This window comes from Rissa tridactyla, chromosome 2, assembly GCF_028500815.1.
Source record: "Rissa tridactyla isolate bRisTri1 chromosome 2, bRisTri1.patW.cur.20221130, whole genome shotgun sequence".
In the NCBI taxonomy this organism is placed as follows: Eukaryota; Metazoa; Chordata; class Aves; order Charadriiformes; family Laridae; genus Rissa; species Rissa tridactyla.
The window spans coordinates 8,455,522-8,471,716 of NC_071467.1; the positions used below are offsets into that span (position 1 = coordinate 8,455,522).

The 16,195-nt window shown below is 38.8% G+C and overlaps 1 protein-coding gene across 7 annotated transcripts in view; it reads left to right on the plus strand.

Annotated features, from left to right (window-relative positions):
* ZFAT (zinc finger and AT-hook domain containing) overlaps window positions 1–16,195 on the plus strand; it is a 99,766-nt gene that overhangs the window by 54,688 nt on the left and 28,883 nt on the right. For all 7 annotated transcript variants that reach the window (XR_008465076.1, XM_054193024.1, XM_054193022.1 and 4 more), the window contains 4 exons: window positions 1,249–1,336; window positions 5,223–5,372; window positions 7,273–7,446; window positions 14,258–14,346. Coding sequence is in view for 6 of the 7 variants with exons in the window: in XM_054193024.1 (XP_054048999.1) it covers window positions 1,249–1,336; window positions 5,223–5,372; window positions 7,273–7,446; window positions 14,258–14,346 (501 nt within the window). In the remaining variant the exon portion in view is untranslated. The remainder of the gene's footprint in view (window positions 1–1,248; window positions 1,337–5,222; window positions 5,373–7,272; window positions 7,447–14,257; window positions 14,347–16,195) is intronic.

Sequence of the window (16,195 nt, forward strand, 5' to 3'; positions counted from 1 at the left end):
CTCAGGTCAGAAACTGATAGAGTGCAGGATTCTTATTCTCCTGTTAACTCCAGATTTCTCTTTCATAACACAAGGTTCTGTCTCTTTTTGGTACACTAATCTTCCTTACACACTCTTCGAGACGTTTTCTGTCCTCTTGAAATAACTAGTGAAACATCTATTCTATGGTTTCAGCTCACATTTTACAGTGATCTCTTGGTACTTTGGTAGGTACACGTCTCCCACCAGGTAATAAGTTGTCTGGTTCTCTGCCCAGTTGTCAAGACTAACTAGACTTTCTTCACTCCATCTGCTGTTTTGATAGTCCATTCATATGTTAATCTGGTTAATCTATGTTAATCTAATCGGGTGACTGGATGACCCACTCGTTTGATTAAGCATCCAGTCTGTTGTGTCGGCAAGTACTTCTGAAAAGAAGAACCTCTTCAATTTATACAATAACCGACAAAGATTATTATAAATTGGGTAATTTACCAATTAATGGAGAAAAGTCCTACATTTTTATATGGAGTTAGGTGCATTTGTAAAAACACCAAAATTACAACTACACTAAAATTGCATGTAGGAAGAAATTGCATCAAAACTCTCCACTTGTCAACTTGTTTGATGGCGGTAAAACTTCTAAACGTCAGTGACACTGATAAAAGCCAGAGTAGTCTGTAAGTTTTCAAATCAAAATAGGAGAATAATAGTTTATTGGTGATACATAAAATGCTGAATATTTATAAAGCAGTTAGAAATGTAGACGCTGAACAAGTAATGGCATCTGTCACTGTTAACTCTTCTGCTCGATTTCAGGCCATTAAGTAGTATTATAAATGCACATACTGGTGGATGTGTTCAGAATAATGAGATGTGATCCTTAGGCTTCAGAAGGGTGGACTTGTGAAAAACATGAAAAAAAGCCTGAATATTACTTCTTATATCAAATACATTTCCTTCTGTTATGTGACTTGATCTTTCGACTCTTGATTCTCTAAAGAGTCGGTCAGAAGATAATGCTTACATTTATTGTGCTTTTTCTCATGTGCTATAACTTGGAGCCTTTCATTCATGAGGATTAATGCTGTGCTTAGAATACTTTTATATTTCTCCTTCACTTATTTCACTGTAAATATCCTCGCTTTTTCCTTAAAAACTGAACCTTCAATTATAACTTTGTTGAGAACCATGTATTACTGAATAACGACTATAGTGATTACAGCAGTGGACTGATAATACAATCTCTCTCTTTCTTGCTTGCTTAAGGAGAAAAAGAGTTATTCCTGTCCCGTGTGTGAGAAGTCATTTTCTGAAGATCGACTTATAAAATCACACATCAAGACGAATCACCCTGGTAAGAAAAAATCAAGGAAAATTTCTCAGTCTATTGCAATAAATGGGTAAAGGTTTAGAGTGAGCAGCGCAATGTGATTACATTCCAAAGAAAGAGAAGGGGCTATGTCTAATCTAACTGGTTTAGAGAATTGTATTTGGTTTGCAGCTGTTAGAATTTAGAGTGAAAAAAGTTATTGTTCCAGCTTGTGTGTTGTGGAGTGTATCAGGTAATTGCACTAAGAAGTCTGTCTTCATCTGGCAAAGAACTCATTTCCAAAAGAGGACCTACGTGAATTCAAATTAAGCATTGGGAAGTTTAGAATTAGTCATACAGACATCCTGTAACAACACATGAGACATAAAATTCCCACTGGCCATACATAAACTGACAGAAATGCATTTATTGCCCATTATTTTGTCTGTAGGTAATTCACATGAATGCAGAGGTCCCTGAGCTGACTATGTGTGCTCAGTTAAGCGTGTGGCTGGGCTTTAAGTCCAGGGCCCAGTGAAGTCTGCAGCAGGGCTCTTACTCGAACCAGCTGTGATACAGCATGGCTAGTCTTAAGCTGGAGCTGACAAGCCTGGCTGGACCCAAGCTAACCACTGGAGTCCATTCAAACTGTGTTTATACCTTGCGTTCTAGCGCCCTGATTTACCAGCGCAAGCACAACATGAAATGAATGCAGTAAGTCAGCGTGCTGTTCCCGAGTAAACAATCCTTTCTCAGATCTTGGGAGCTCAGTGCCAAAGTACCCGAGTGACTGGTGCGGGGACTGATTTAAATCTGACCGATGTGAACTTGGCAGAGCCGCATTTCTGTGTCTATGCTTTCCTTCTCAGTATCTGTTTGGATAAAAGCTGGATAAAAGTCCACTGCTACTGTGGATGAAGCAGAGCTGATTGCATTGGCCAACATACTTTAATTAACTTATCTACTGTGTTACTTATCACCTGACATAATTTGATTTTAAGAAAAAAAATACTGGCCACACTCAAACTGAGTTTGGGGAAGGAAAAATCCGGTAAAAATGACATAACTTTTCTTGTTTATGTCTGAAATACAACATAAAAGGTGAAGCAGTAGTTTATCTTCCTACTGCCACTAGATAGTGCTAGACCCGTGTTTTAAACAATTTTCCTTCACTTTAATTTCAGACTAACTCCCACTTTAGCTCTTTAGTTACCAAACCTCTTTATTTGCAGACCACTCTACAGCAGTGTGGTTGGAGGGCTTGTCATACATCAGGGGACATGTCTGATGCAGCAAATTGAGATGAGGAAAAGCTTGTGTGCTATACTGTAGTCAGGAGGTATGTCACCCAGTGAGCATAGAAATTACATCTCAAGAGCTGTACCTATAAAGCTGTCTCAGCCAGGGAGTATAGGAGGTCTCCCTAAATAACGCGATCCATGAACTAGCAGTACATTACGTACTGTGCCCTTACTGGTTGCCATTGGTCTGCACTGGTCCATTGACTGCTGAATTATTACTGTGTGCTGTGTCTGGGGCCCAGAAATAGCAGTTAACTCTGGAGCACTGATGTGCTAAACTCATGCATTTAAATACTTCTGAACAATTCATTTGGTATCTGAATCCTGCTAAAAGTGTAGTGTAAATTTTTTGATCTAGCAAAGTGGGTTCTTTTAAACTCTGGGTTATAATAGAAGTAAGTTTAAAAAAGAAAATCTGCACAGCCTATTATTTTGTGTCCTCATTTTTAATTCATACGTTGTAGGCGAATAGAACTTAGAAGCAACATACCAGATTTATTAGATATATCTCCATGGTACTAAAGAAATACTACATCTCAGATGTGCTTATGCTGTAGTTATGCAACAACACTATTTCAATATATGTAGGAGAATTAATGCAGAAATCTTTTTCCTGTGCATGCTGTCCTTGTACTCAGGAGGAAATCCTTTATTCGTACAACATACTTAATTACAAGCCAAATAAATGTAAGGGGTCTGAAGGTATAAACTATCAAGTACTGCAGTGGAGTGAGTACAATTGTTTTTAAAAATGTAAATGGGAAAGAATAAAGATGAAAGGAAAAATGGATACTGTTAAAAGGAATTGAATTTTAAAACGACATATCAAAAATTAATTTAAACTGAAACCCTTTCATATTTATCATTAAAATGCTATTTCTGGAGCTCTCCTCTCCTTCCTTTCTTAATATCATTCAGCATGACCTCTCTCTTGTCTGTTCTATTTCATCAAGTTGAAAATATGAAATAAAACAATACTCATTCCTCTTCTATGTTTGCAGAGAATAGGAGTTGGCTTGTGGTCCCCTGAAGGCAGTGGGACAAAAATCTGTGTAGACTTTGGTAGAGCAGTATTTCAAACCAAAGAGATAGGAGAGCTTGGCTTTACTGCCAAGTGATTTGGGTACACAGCAGTGAAGGAGGAGTCTTGGATTCTGATCCCAGGTCTCAGAATTATCTACCTTTCCATCCACTGTCTGATTTAATGTGACATTCGTTAATAGTTCTGAGACATGAGAGGCATCAGCTTTCATGGATCCCTACTGAGTAGACAGTAGCCTGCAATCACGAATGAAGGATCTAAACCATAGAAGGCGGATGAGGGTTCAGACTTGGGTCTGTATTTTTCTTTTCTGGGTACTTTAGAACGTGTCTTTGCTCAGTTCATGGGCTTTTGTATTTCAATTTTGAGGCTGTTTTCCTTGTGCATATGAGTTCAGGCAGGATTCTTGATTCCACTCGGGGACCAATCATCAGGAGATTAGGTATGACAGTTTATATTTGGTAAAAATCCAAGTTTAGAATGTAACTTTCAAATTTTATAAGATTTTGGGCATAAGTCATCAGATTTCGTGTCTTAATGTTTAGATTGAATGTGTGCTGTACTTTCATTAGTCAAGTGATAGCATTTTATTCACCTGAAATGCATTGAGTAATTGGATTTATTTTTTAAAAGCATTTGGCAATGTTTTCATTATGTGTGTTTGGGACATTTTAATTTAAACTTCATTATTTTGAGCTTTTTCACTGTGTCAACCAAAACATTAGATCATATGAAAGAAAAACTTTGAGACTTGAGTGTGTTTAGTCTGTGTTTAGTCTCCAAACAAAGGCTAGGAGAGGAATCTTAATTGCTATCTTCAGCTATCTAATAGGAGATTAAAAAGAAGACAGAGCCAGAATCTTCGTGGAACTGTGCAGTGAAGGGACATGAGTTGAAGCAAGGAGATTCTGATTAGAAATTAGGAAAATAATTTTGACTGTAGAGGTGGTAAAGCACTGGAATGGGCCAAGAGAATGTAGAATGTCCATCCTCGGATATGTTGAGAGCAGGACTAGATATGACCCTGACCAACTTGATGATGTAACTTTGAAGTTGTAATTCCAAAGTTGTCCCTGATTGGAGCAGGTGACCTTAGAGGTCCTTTTCAATTGCATTTATTCTGCGAGTCTGTTTTTAACTTTGAAGTTTCTGATTATCATGCATTTTGATAATTGTAGCCTTGACATCTGGAAATCTGGGATGAAATCTTGAATAAAACCTTTTGAAAATATTGAAGAAAAAAGCACCAAATTAGCTTATTGGGAAGTTCATAGTTGGAAAATGATTTCTAAGACAGTGGCACACCCAGGTGTGTTTTTTTATATATCAATTATATTTTTTTTTAGCCAGACAGCGGGGACATTGAGTACAGAGGAGAAAGAGAGGAAGGACAGAACATCCTAGAAGTTCTAATGGAAAAAAGGTGCTTATGTTGTTTGCTCAGGTCTTATCTAAGAGGCAGTAGGGGAAGTAGGGCTTTAAAAAAGTTGGAGTGAATCAGGATGTAGCTCTTCAATATTACTTATATAACATAGAACAAATTCCCTCATGTCCTTCTGGTTTTTATTACTTTTCACTTTTCTCTCAGAGGTTTCAATGACTACTATTTCTGAGATTCTTGGCAGAAGAGTTCAGCTGAAAGGACTTATTGGAAAACGAGCTGTAAAATGTCCCTACTGTGATTTTTATTTTATGAAGAATGGATCAGACCTTCAGCGTCATATTTGGGCTCATGAAGGTAAAACTCTGCTTTTAAGATTTAGGGTATATCATCAGTCTCATATTCCACACAACCTCTGCTGACATAAAAAGGAATTCAAAGTTATCGCTATACCTGAATCAAAAACTTTAGGCTACAGTGGAGGTTAAATAATTAGTTTAATAGATTTCGGACACATAGGGAACTGTATGCTTATAATATGAATAGACAGCCTAAATGTTAAATAATGTTAATAAGTTTATGATTCCATTTTTTTCCAAAACTCTTTCATAAGCCTCCATAAAGTATTCTAGAATAAATGCTAGTGAGGAGTGAATTAAATACATGCTCAGTCTCTTAAGACAAGTAATTTTCTATAACTTCTCATGAATAACTGCTGCTGCTTTCACATTTTTCCAAAAATACTTGGTCTGGAAATCTATTAGTAAAACAATTGAAATTCAGTTGCTTTGACGTATGCGTATAACTTCTGTGCATGTTTTAATTAAATCATGCTGAGCGTGGCAGCGAGCTGACATGGACATAAACAGCGATGAAAAACCTGTGAGATAATGCTGATCCTGTCACTTTTTAGGGGAGAAATTCCAGTAATATGACAACATACAGGTTAAAAATCCCTTGGAGTTAAAATCTCCGCCCATTGAAATCTTGTGTCTACTCGATCTCTCTGTTTTCGTAACAGGTGAAAGACCACTCATGTGCTCTTTAGTTAGTTAATAATTTATGGAACAGATTGCCGATGGCGTTGGAGCATTATTTTGGCTTCTTTAGCCATCCCTCTGCATAAGGGGGATAATGGGGACTCTCGAACTGATGTTTTTTGTTTCAAAGTGTTTGCTCCCGTGCAGATAGTTCAGACGTTTATTGCTAGTACTGCATATTTGTTTGAATGCTTTAACTATGAGCTGACATGCCTGTACTATAGTAGTAGTCCAGTAGCCTTTACTCCATTAAGGAGTTTATGTAATGCCAAATTATAGGCTTAGAGCAATTACTTGTGTATTCCATAGATACGGCTTGTTAATTCTGCCAAGAAAGCTTGGAACTCCTCTCATCTAGCTATCGGGAGAAAGAGGTGCATGGAAATTTATTCCAAAATCAAAGTGTGCCATCAAGTCTGCTTAAAATAGGCTGTAATTCCTCATGCTTGTAAATCTCGTTTTAAGGCCATGAATATCAATCTAAAACTGCCAGAGCCTCATGAAACTGTTGAACTACTCTGCCAGTTCAGATTTATTCAACTTTTCTTTGAAGGATTTACTTTGTTCTTGTAGACCTTCTGCTAGATGACGTACTGTACGTATCTCTATTACATGAGAGAAGTTTGAGAGAAGTGAAATTGGAAGTGCTTGCATCTTACCAAGGGGAAGAAAAAAAAAGTACGACTGCGTGAGCCGTTAGCAAATCTGATGCTAATTAACAATAAAACACAGCTTTGCACATTTAACTTGTGCTTACATATTAAGCACCTAATGAACCAGTCCTCCTAAAATACATTTCTTCATTCTTTAGAGAAAGATAGTTATCTGAAGACTTTTAGAGGAGATTTGGTGTGTACGCCAGCTAAGCATCAACTTAGGCAGTCTGGATTCTAATTTTAAATGAAGGATGGACATACCAAGACCAAAACGTTTCTATTTGCTTGGTTACACTCAGTACCTGGCTTCGGTAGGGAAGTACTTAATTCTAAAAGAACCCCTTCTTCCTCTTAGTAAGTTGAATGATGCCACCAAGAGCTCAGCATCATTTACACAGAAGCTATACATGAAATTTCTTAAATGTAGATATCCAAATTTTAAAATTTTGATCTTTTTGTCTGTGTTGCTCACATGATCTGAAGTTTCTTTCAAGCAAATGTTTACCCTCTCATCAAAAGATACAGCTTGCTTGTTTCATGGTTTATTTTTTTTATTTTTAGGCGTCAAACCCTTCAAATGTTCTCTCTGTGAGTATGCCACTCGCAGCAAGAGTAACTTGAAAGCCCATATGAATCGTCACAGCACTGAGAAAACGCACCTTTGTGATATGTGTGGGAAAAAGTTCAAATCAAAAGGCACTTTGAAGAGCCATAAACTCCTTCATACTGCTGATGGTAAGTGCATGTTTATTAAATTCAAGTTTATTTTACGACAATAAATACTGGCTGTACTATAGGACCTTATAACATGCATTTTTCGGTCGAACACTAAGCACTACTTAAACATTTTGTTTATTCCCAGGAGACACTGATTGTGAAAGAATTCAAAACTTCGCAAAATTAAGACAGCTGTCTCTGGAATAATTGATTTTTCTGTAATTTTGTGTTGGCCTTATAGCCCTCTTACAGAAAACTGTTGATCTCAATAGACATTTGAAAATACAAATAGTTCCATGTTTAAGTCTCTTGCTGCATTCTTCTGTGAGAATATTGTTAGGAGTTGCCGAATCCAGTAGCCCAGTAGAGGCCACGCTGCTGCAGCTCTGTGTGCCCAGGTCTCGGCAGTGGCAGCTCTGAGCACACATTCCCTATAGGCACATATGCAGCACATGCATTTGCTCCATGACTTCAATGTTTCTGTGATGCTAAGAGGAAAAAGTGAGATGCAAATCCAGACAAATATCATTTTTATTTCAAAATTTGGGACACAACAATACTTTATTCCACTGTGATTATGAAAGTGAAGTAAATGATTTAGCAAGACAACTTGTACGGACCTTCATTTTGACTTAGTAGGTTGATCTTTTTTACTTACGCAACTTTGTGAAACTTCATTCCACTCTTTATTGACTGTGTCATTTAAATTCTTTTTAAAAAATTTTTGCATATTCATTAGCATTTTCCTTTCAAAGAAAGCGCACATGCTCTGTTACGCCTCTAGAATGTATGTGAAGTTTTTATCAGAGATATTTATTTATATGTATGCTTAGATCTGTATGTATAATATTAGTGAAAGATATCCCTTTTACAGTGATATGATACATATTATAGGAACCATATAGTTACTGTATTATTACCATAAGTCAGTAAATGACTCATTATTCAAAAAATACTTTCTGATAATTTGAAATAACTTGGTCAATAACAAGCAGATGTTGCACATACCTCTGAACTTCATATGTAAGAATCAACAACTTTACTTATCAAATGCAATCCCCAGCTGATTCCTGGCTGGGAGAAGGAGGCAGGTTGTATTTGAACTAAAAGGAAATTTGGAGCATGATCAGACTATAAAGAAAAAAAAAGCCTCTTTGTATGGTGCCGTAAAACAATCCCTGCATGGGGTTTCATTTCTAAACCTTTCTGTTTTGTTTTCACCATCTGGCATGTCCAAGTAGTGAAATTCATCAATGGAAGCTGAATTTGTTTTTACCTGTGAGTTAGTTCCATTTCTTGAACAAAATATATATGTGTGTAAGTAAGTATTGCGGTTCAGCTGAGGATGCTTTGAAAATTTGGCACTGCTAAGAATAGGACCATAGTCGTGCAGGAGCTACCCTTGTCTGGATTTGATTTAAAGGTGTGAAGTTAGCTTTAAACATTTAATTGCATGCAAGGAGCTATATTCTCTGATCATTTACTGTTAGGTCAGGCTGAAGCCTCAACTCTAGAGGTGATGTTACCGGGAGCCTTTTTTATCTGGCTTCAGACTGTTAACTTCTTCTGCAATAACGTGTTGATCCACCTCCCTTTTTGACTGATATAAATAAATCATAGAATCATAGAATCATAGGGGTGGAAGGGACCTCTGGAGATCACCTAGTCCAACCCCCTGCCAGAGCAGGTCACCCACAGCAGGTTGCACAGGAACGCGTCCAGATGGGTTTGGAATCTCTCCAGAGATGGAGACTCCACCACCTCTCTGGGCAGCCTATTCCAGTGCTCTGCCACCCTCAAAGGAAAGAAGTTCTTCCTCATGTTGAGATGGAACTTCCTAGGCTCAAGTTTGTGCCCATTGCCTCTTGTCCTGTCCCTGGGCACCACTGAAAAGAGCGTGGCCCCATCCTCCTGACACCCACCCTTTAAGTATTTATAAGTGTTGATAAGATCCCCCCTCAGCTGTCTTTTTTCCAGAGGGAAGAGACCAAATTCCCTCAGTCTTTCTTCATAAGAGAGGTGTTCGAGTCCCCTCATCATCTTGGTAGCTCTCTACTGCACCCTCTCCAGCAGTTCCCTGTCCCTCTTGAACCGAGGAGCCCAGAACTGGACACAGTACTCCAGATGCGGCCTCACCAAGGCAGAGTAGAGGGGGAGGATGACCTCCCTCCACCTGCTGGCCACACTCTTCTTGATGCACCCCAGGAGGCCATTGGCCTTTTTGGCCACGAGGGCACATTGCTGGCTCATGGTCATCCTGCTGTCCACCAGGACTCCCAGGTCTCTTTCAGCTGAGCTGCTCTCCAGCAGGTCAGCCCCCAACCTGTACTGGTGCAGGGGGTTATTCCTCCCCAGGTGCAGCACCCTACAGTTGCCCTTATTGAAATTCATAAGGTTCCTCTTTGCCCAACTCTCCAGCCTGTCCAGGTCTCTCTGTATGGTGGCACAGCCTTCTGGTGTGTCAGCCACCCCCCCCAGCTTTGTGTCCTCGGCGAACTCGCTGAGGGTGCACTCTCTAAATCCAATACTTAAAGCTCTTTTGCCTTGCTTTTTGCACTTCCAGAAGTGTTCCAGGAAATTCCATGTACCTTTGGAAAATGCATTTTGTCATTGGCTGCAGTTGGAACAGAATCACACTGTCTGTGGAGTCTTAGATAAGTTTCCTCACTAAGTCCACCCCAGCAAGCTCCTCATGCATTTCAAACACTTGTGAAAAATAAGATAACATTTGTCACTAAGAATGTAATACATGATTTGTCAGGGGACTTTCAGCCTCTTGAATGCCGACAGTTTCTCTTTGCCCGGTGTCCCTCTCTACAGTGACAGCACTTCAGAAGTTCTTATTAGCACTCATCTAGTGTTCTTCAGTTATTTCACAAATAAATGAATTTGAAAGATGCTTCGCTGTTTGAGTCTTGTCTTCCTGACTTATGAATCCAGGCAATTTTTGTTCAAATATCAGCCCTGCAAGGTCAATTTAACTCATGGAATAGAAAGGAGTTTTCTGTCTGCTTTGTTCTTCTCCAGAAGACAGACTTCTCAAGAGTGGCATGACAGAAAACAGTTCCATAGTCCAGGCTTATTACTGTTTGTGATTAGAAATAAACCAGAAAACCTGGTTTTCATTAGTTTAATTAGATATCAGAAATTGTCTTAAGGTTTTTCTTAGCTGTGTTTTATGGAAGATTTCACGCTGTAGTGTAAAATGCTTGTAACTTCTTTGAGCAAGGTCCATAATCTAAAGAAACTTGATCTCTTCAGGATAATATAGAATATTCCGTGTTGTACTTCCTTCCTTTTCGTTCTTTTCCACATCGGTCAAATACAGTTTGCCAGCCATGGGTATTTAATACAGGGATGCAGTTTTTCTGTATTTCATACCCCTTGTAATTTGACTGGAGGTAGCAAGACTGATAGAATCTTGAAGCCAAAATATGGAGAAAAGGGACTATGAAACCCAGAGGATAAAAGGAAGGAAATCACGTTATTTTAAATCATAAGGAAAGAAAAGATTTGGGAGAGAGAATGCTTTGAAGGCAAAGTAAGAGAAACCTACAGAATGGTAGTTTGTTTGGGAATTTCACTCTTTGTAAAGTCACAAACAGCAACAGATGTTTCTCAAAAATGTCAGTGAGATTTCATTCCTATTGGAGAATCCTAAAAATATATAATGACAAAATCTGACCATCTTGCCTTAAGAAGGACTCAGACTAATGATTCTAGGGCCAAAAGCAGACTCTCGAGTCACAAAGTCTGATCTCTTGCACAGTACAGGCCATAACTTAATCTAATAATTTTGCGTCACATTTCTGCCGGATTGTAGTACATCTTTTTAGGAAGGGCTAATCAGGCTTGATTTAAAGGCTTCATATGACAGGGCATCCATCTGATTTCTAATTGTCATAGTCATTAATCATGCCCTCTGTTAAAAATATTGACTTTATTTTAGACTGAATGTTCTGAGCATCAGCTTTCATTAGCTGAAATTCCAGTTCTGGTTCTTCGATTTTAGTGTTGCTACTTCAGGTTGGAGGGTTAGTGCCCTCAGTATTGATCCCTGACTAGAAAGCTCACAGGCATGTAAAGAAATGTCAAATATAATGTCTTGTCTGTAGAACTTACAGTAACACCCTTCTTTGGATGGCACTTGTGAACTGAAGTAATGTTTTGGGGTTTTTTTTTCCCCAAAGCAATATATATAAATTGCATTGACTCTGTGCTGCGGATGGAAATATTTGACACAGTTACGGTTTTGTAGCAATTCGAAATTTATAAATGATTCGAGATAGATCAAGCGTTAAGTTTTAGCAGCACTTAATCATTAACCAATTTAAGGATTTACAAGATGATTTAACAAAACAATTGAACAGCGACTTAGTTACAGATTCAAAGATGGCAGGATTCACACTAACTTACTATAAGGTGTCCTAAGTGAATACGTATGTATACATAAAAGCACGAACATACACACAGCATTTAAGGAGTCACACGCACACCCACCCCTACACCGGAGTTTTAACTATTAGAACTAAAGGTCCCTTCACAACGGGCAACCCCAATGAGTCAATGGGTCCCCCTTCTACACGTGCACTGGATCCAGTGAAGCATTCAGACATCCACGCTGGTAAGAGCTAATGTGCGTACAGAGAGGTAGATGAAGGAGAGGCTAGCCTAGCGTTAAAATTTCCCTCTTTGAGTTTAGAGCAAATACGCACAATGCATTAGGATTCCTCAGCGGGCGATAACTGGGACTCGATGGGGAGTTGACTTGCCCTGGGCCTTTCAGTCCTCCAGCTGCTTGCCTGAGCAGCCTCTGGCGCAGGGGAGTTGCTGGTCACAGCCCGCTGTGATCCAGGAGAGCTTGAAGGGTCTCACTGGGATCGCTACGTACAGGGTCTGAGATAATTGACTTTCATCAGATATTTTTCCACTCCAGCCCAACTAGGATGATGGAATATTTCGATACTTTGCACCAGTTGTACAAGTCCAGAACTTGCTAGGTCTGCAAGTTTTGGTATCATCTCCCTTTGGGCCATGATCCGGGTACAGACGTCCCAGGCTGTCAGGGAGTGATAGTCCCAAGGGACAGGGGAAGCAGGAGCCAGGCGCGCTGAGGGAGTGCCTTAATGCTCTGGTCATTTATCTTTCCCAGTTCATGCCTGATATCGCCTAGGTTGGTATGTGGCCCAGGGATGGGGAATCACACCAAGTACCTAGTGGCCAAAAGTGGGGAGGGCTTTGCACCACCACGCTCTATTACACAGAATCACAGAATGGTAGGGGTTGGAAGGGACCTCTGGAGATCATCTAGTCCAACCCCCCTGCCAGAGCAGGGTCACCCAGAGCAGGTTGCACAGGAACGCATCCAGGCGGGTTTGGAACGTCTCCAGAGACGGAGACTCCACCACCTCTCTGGGCAGCCTGTTCCAGCACTCTGCCACCCTCAAAGTAAAGAAGTTTTTTCCTCATGTTTAGATGGAATTTCCTGTGTTCCAGTTTGTGCTTGTTGCCCTTTGTTCTCTCGCTGGGCACCACTGAAAAGGGCCTGGCCCCATCCTCCTGACACCCGCCCTTTAGGTATTTATAAGCTTTATTTAATGTAATGTGTAGAAGACCAGTTTCCAACGCAGACTTTCAGTCTGCCAAGTACTCAGGAGACAGAGCCTGTCTCAAATCTTTCAGTGGCTCTTAAGGTTGGTATCTGAAGGACCAATGTTTATGCAAATATGCACCCATTGTCTTTACCCTTTTTCTGGTCCACTATGATTTTTGAAACAATTGATGCAGAATAGTAGAAGTCCAGCTGTTACTTTAACATATTTTAACAAATTTTGAGAAAATTTGTGCCCAGTTACAATAAAGAAGTATTAATCAGCCCTCTCTAAGAACAGGTCACAGAACCTACCCATTATCCCTCATGTTTGGTAGCTGCCAGCGTGGAAGTTACCACATACAACGTGTAAACTGGTCCCAGTATGTGCTTTGTCTTGCCTTGTGTGACTGTATGTGAGACTTAGGGTTACTGCAGAGATTTAGATGAGAAAGGACAAAATGTCACGATGAACAAGGCAAGTGGGCATCATTCAATCTGATGTTGATGGAGCAATTTGAGACCATTGCTTTAAAATTGTGTAAGCAGAAGTGAAAGGTTGAAACAAAACCTCTGTATTATTTGCCATTCTGATCTTACTTTCATCTGTAGCATATTTTATTTCTCCCTGTATCCAGGGTTAAGCCAGTGTAGAAAAGCAATTTTGTGATAGTTTGAGTCATTACTGGAAGAGTAGTGCTAAACGCATAACCAAATCTTGTAGTAAAAATAATAGGTTATGTCATACCCTACCAGAAATACATCAAGAGAACTGACAGTGGAAAACCCCAGAAAATTTAAATGTATTTGAATAGTAACAATTCAGAACTTGGGCTAGAAGTAGGTAAAAACACACGTGAACATGACTAAACATCTGTGTTTTAAAGATTTCCAAATCTGCTTTACAAATAGCAAAATAACTGTGCCTGCAGTTGTAAATAACTGATTTCGTTCTCTTATTCTGTTTAGCCTACGCTATAACGATTCTTTTTTCTTCTTTTCCAAGTGACTATCCCAGGAGCACTATTTAATGCTTATAATTCTAGGATGACACTCAAGCCTTCCTTACTCTGCTCTTAGCTCTATTTAACCAAAATTTTGCAGAGCAAGTGCCAGACTTCTGCTGTTGTTAATTGTTCATTCTTAGCATTTTGGAAATCACCTTTATGAGGAAATGTAATTAGCAGTTTTCTGAACATAAGTAGAAAAAAGTTATCCCGTTTTCTATTCCCATTTCAGGAAAGCAGTTTAAATGTACAGTGTGTGACTATACAGCTGCCCAAAAACCACAGCTTCTACGTCATATGGAACAACACGTCTCTTTCAAGGTAAGAAAACATATAAATCATGCTTATTGATAAGTCATTAAAAAAACCTGGAACATTTCCCTGTTTGTTGACAGTTACAGCATCTTAACGTTTTGATATTCTGGGAATTTTGACTTTATATACAGACTTTTGAGATAGGGTTATTTTATTCACGGACAATTTGCAATTACCGTCTTTACTTGCCAAAAATATATGTATGTTATGTTGCAATATAAAACAAATGTTACTGCTTATTTTTTTACTCTAGTCCTTGAGAGACCTAATCTAACATGTACCTTAAAACGTCCTAGGGAAGTAGGAAAGCGAATCCCATACATCACTCTTCATTGCCCGCCTTAATTTGTTCTGAAACTTTGCCAGTCTAATGTACTATAGATGAGTTCATATACTTGAAGAAAATTGAAGGAAATTAATTTTAAAACTCCCCATTTATCTGAAACATGTCTTGGAAAGAGTTTTGAAGATTGTTAATGTTTCTATAAAATGTTTAGATTAGAGATACGTTTTTGTAATAAAACTGTAGTACGGTTTTATTCCTAAATTTCACGTTGTTTTGTCAGCATGATAGGTCTTGATGTAATGAATTGTGAAATGTTATATTCAGGAAATAGAAATGATACTAGTTTATTTTCCAGAAAAATCCAGTATTTTGTATGTATGAAAATGTTCATTTTAATGTAACGCTTTATCTTGGGAATGAGCATATTTCTTATTGAAAACATCATACTATTTTCACATGCAACATCTTTCATTATCTAACAAATCATTTTGCTTCTATAAAGAGTACACTTCAGACATTCTTTCTAAGTACCAATGCTACGCACCTCCATAAAGCAGAAAGGAAAGACAGTCTTTTGATTCATTGTTTAAATTTTGGAAGACAAGACATATAAGAAAATGAAGCGAGTCATCTAAAGAGATGATATATTTTGAACAAATAATTTTTCTTTCTTAAGTATGTAGTTTTGCTGTGGAATTATCTTTTTAAAAGGATTTTTTTGTAGATTAAAATATACCATTTTCCTTTTCTAATGGCTAATGGGATGAATGTACTCGTCACGCAGTTCTTGACCTTGGGATCAGATTTAGAACTGTTGACTCAGCACCTCTTTTCAGCCCTCTGTCAGCCTGCGTATAAGTGTGGCTGTTCGATGCATTATCAAGAGAACTGCAAAACACTGAAATAAGTCAATCAGGAGTATCTGTCAAAAGGAATTCAAAAACTGTCTGTTGGCAACACGTTGCCTCCTTCTGGGACCGTTGTTTGCATGCATATCAAACACAAAGAGGAATGTTAGTAGTTATGTGACCTAATGATAATTGAATCCATCATATTTCCAAGTCCATGAATCGAGTAGCTGAATGTTACTGTACCCTCTGAATTGTAAGGTTATGGGAGTCTGAACACCACTTTTCTTCCTTATTTTTGCTGTCTGGAGCCTGAAGGAAGGTCGCAAGCAACAAGCTTAGGGGGATGTTCTGCTGGTCAATGGACCCTGACTGCAGACATTTCCCTGCTGTAAATTCAGCTTCTTAATAAACAATTCAGTACCAGCTATTTTCTGCTGACTAGCTTTAGGTGGGCCTGGCTGCTGTGCATGAAATATTTTGCATCCCATTCTAAGGTACTTGACTTTTCCCCAAGGACTTGGTCAATATCTGCATTCTTTTCCAAGACCCTAATGGTTGCGTCAAGCTTCCTATAACTGTGACATATCTCAGTCAGAAGGTTATTCTCTAGGGCTAACTTTAGGCACAAATGCTTGTTTTCCTAAACTTTTTTCTTTAGGAATGTCGCTCCCTGTTGGTTGAAGGGAGATGTATGACTTCAAAATTAATTAATTTAGTT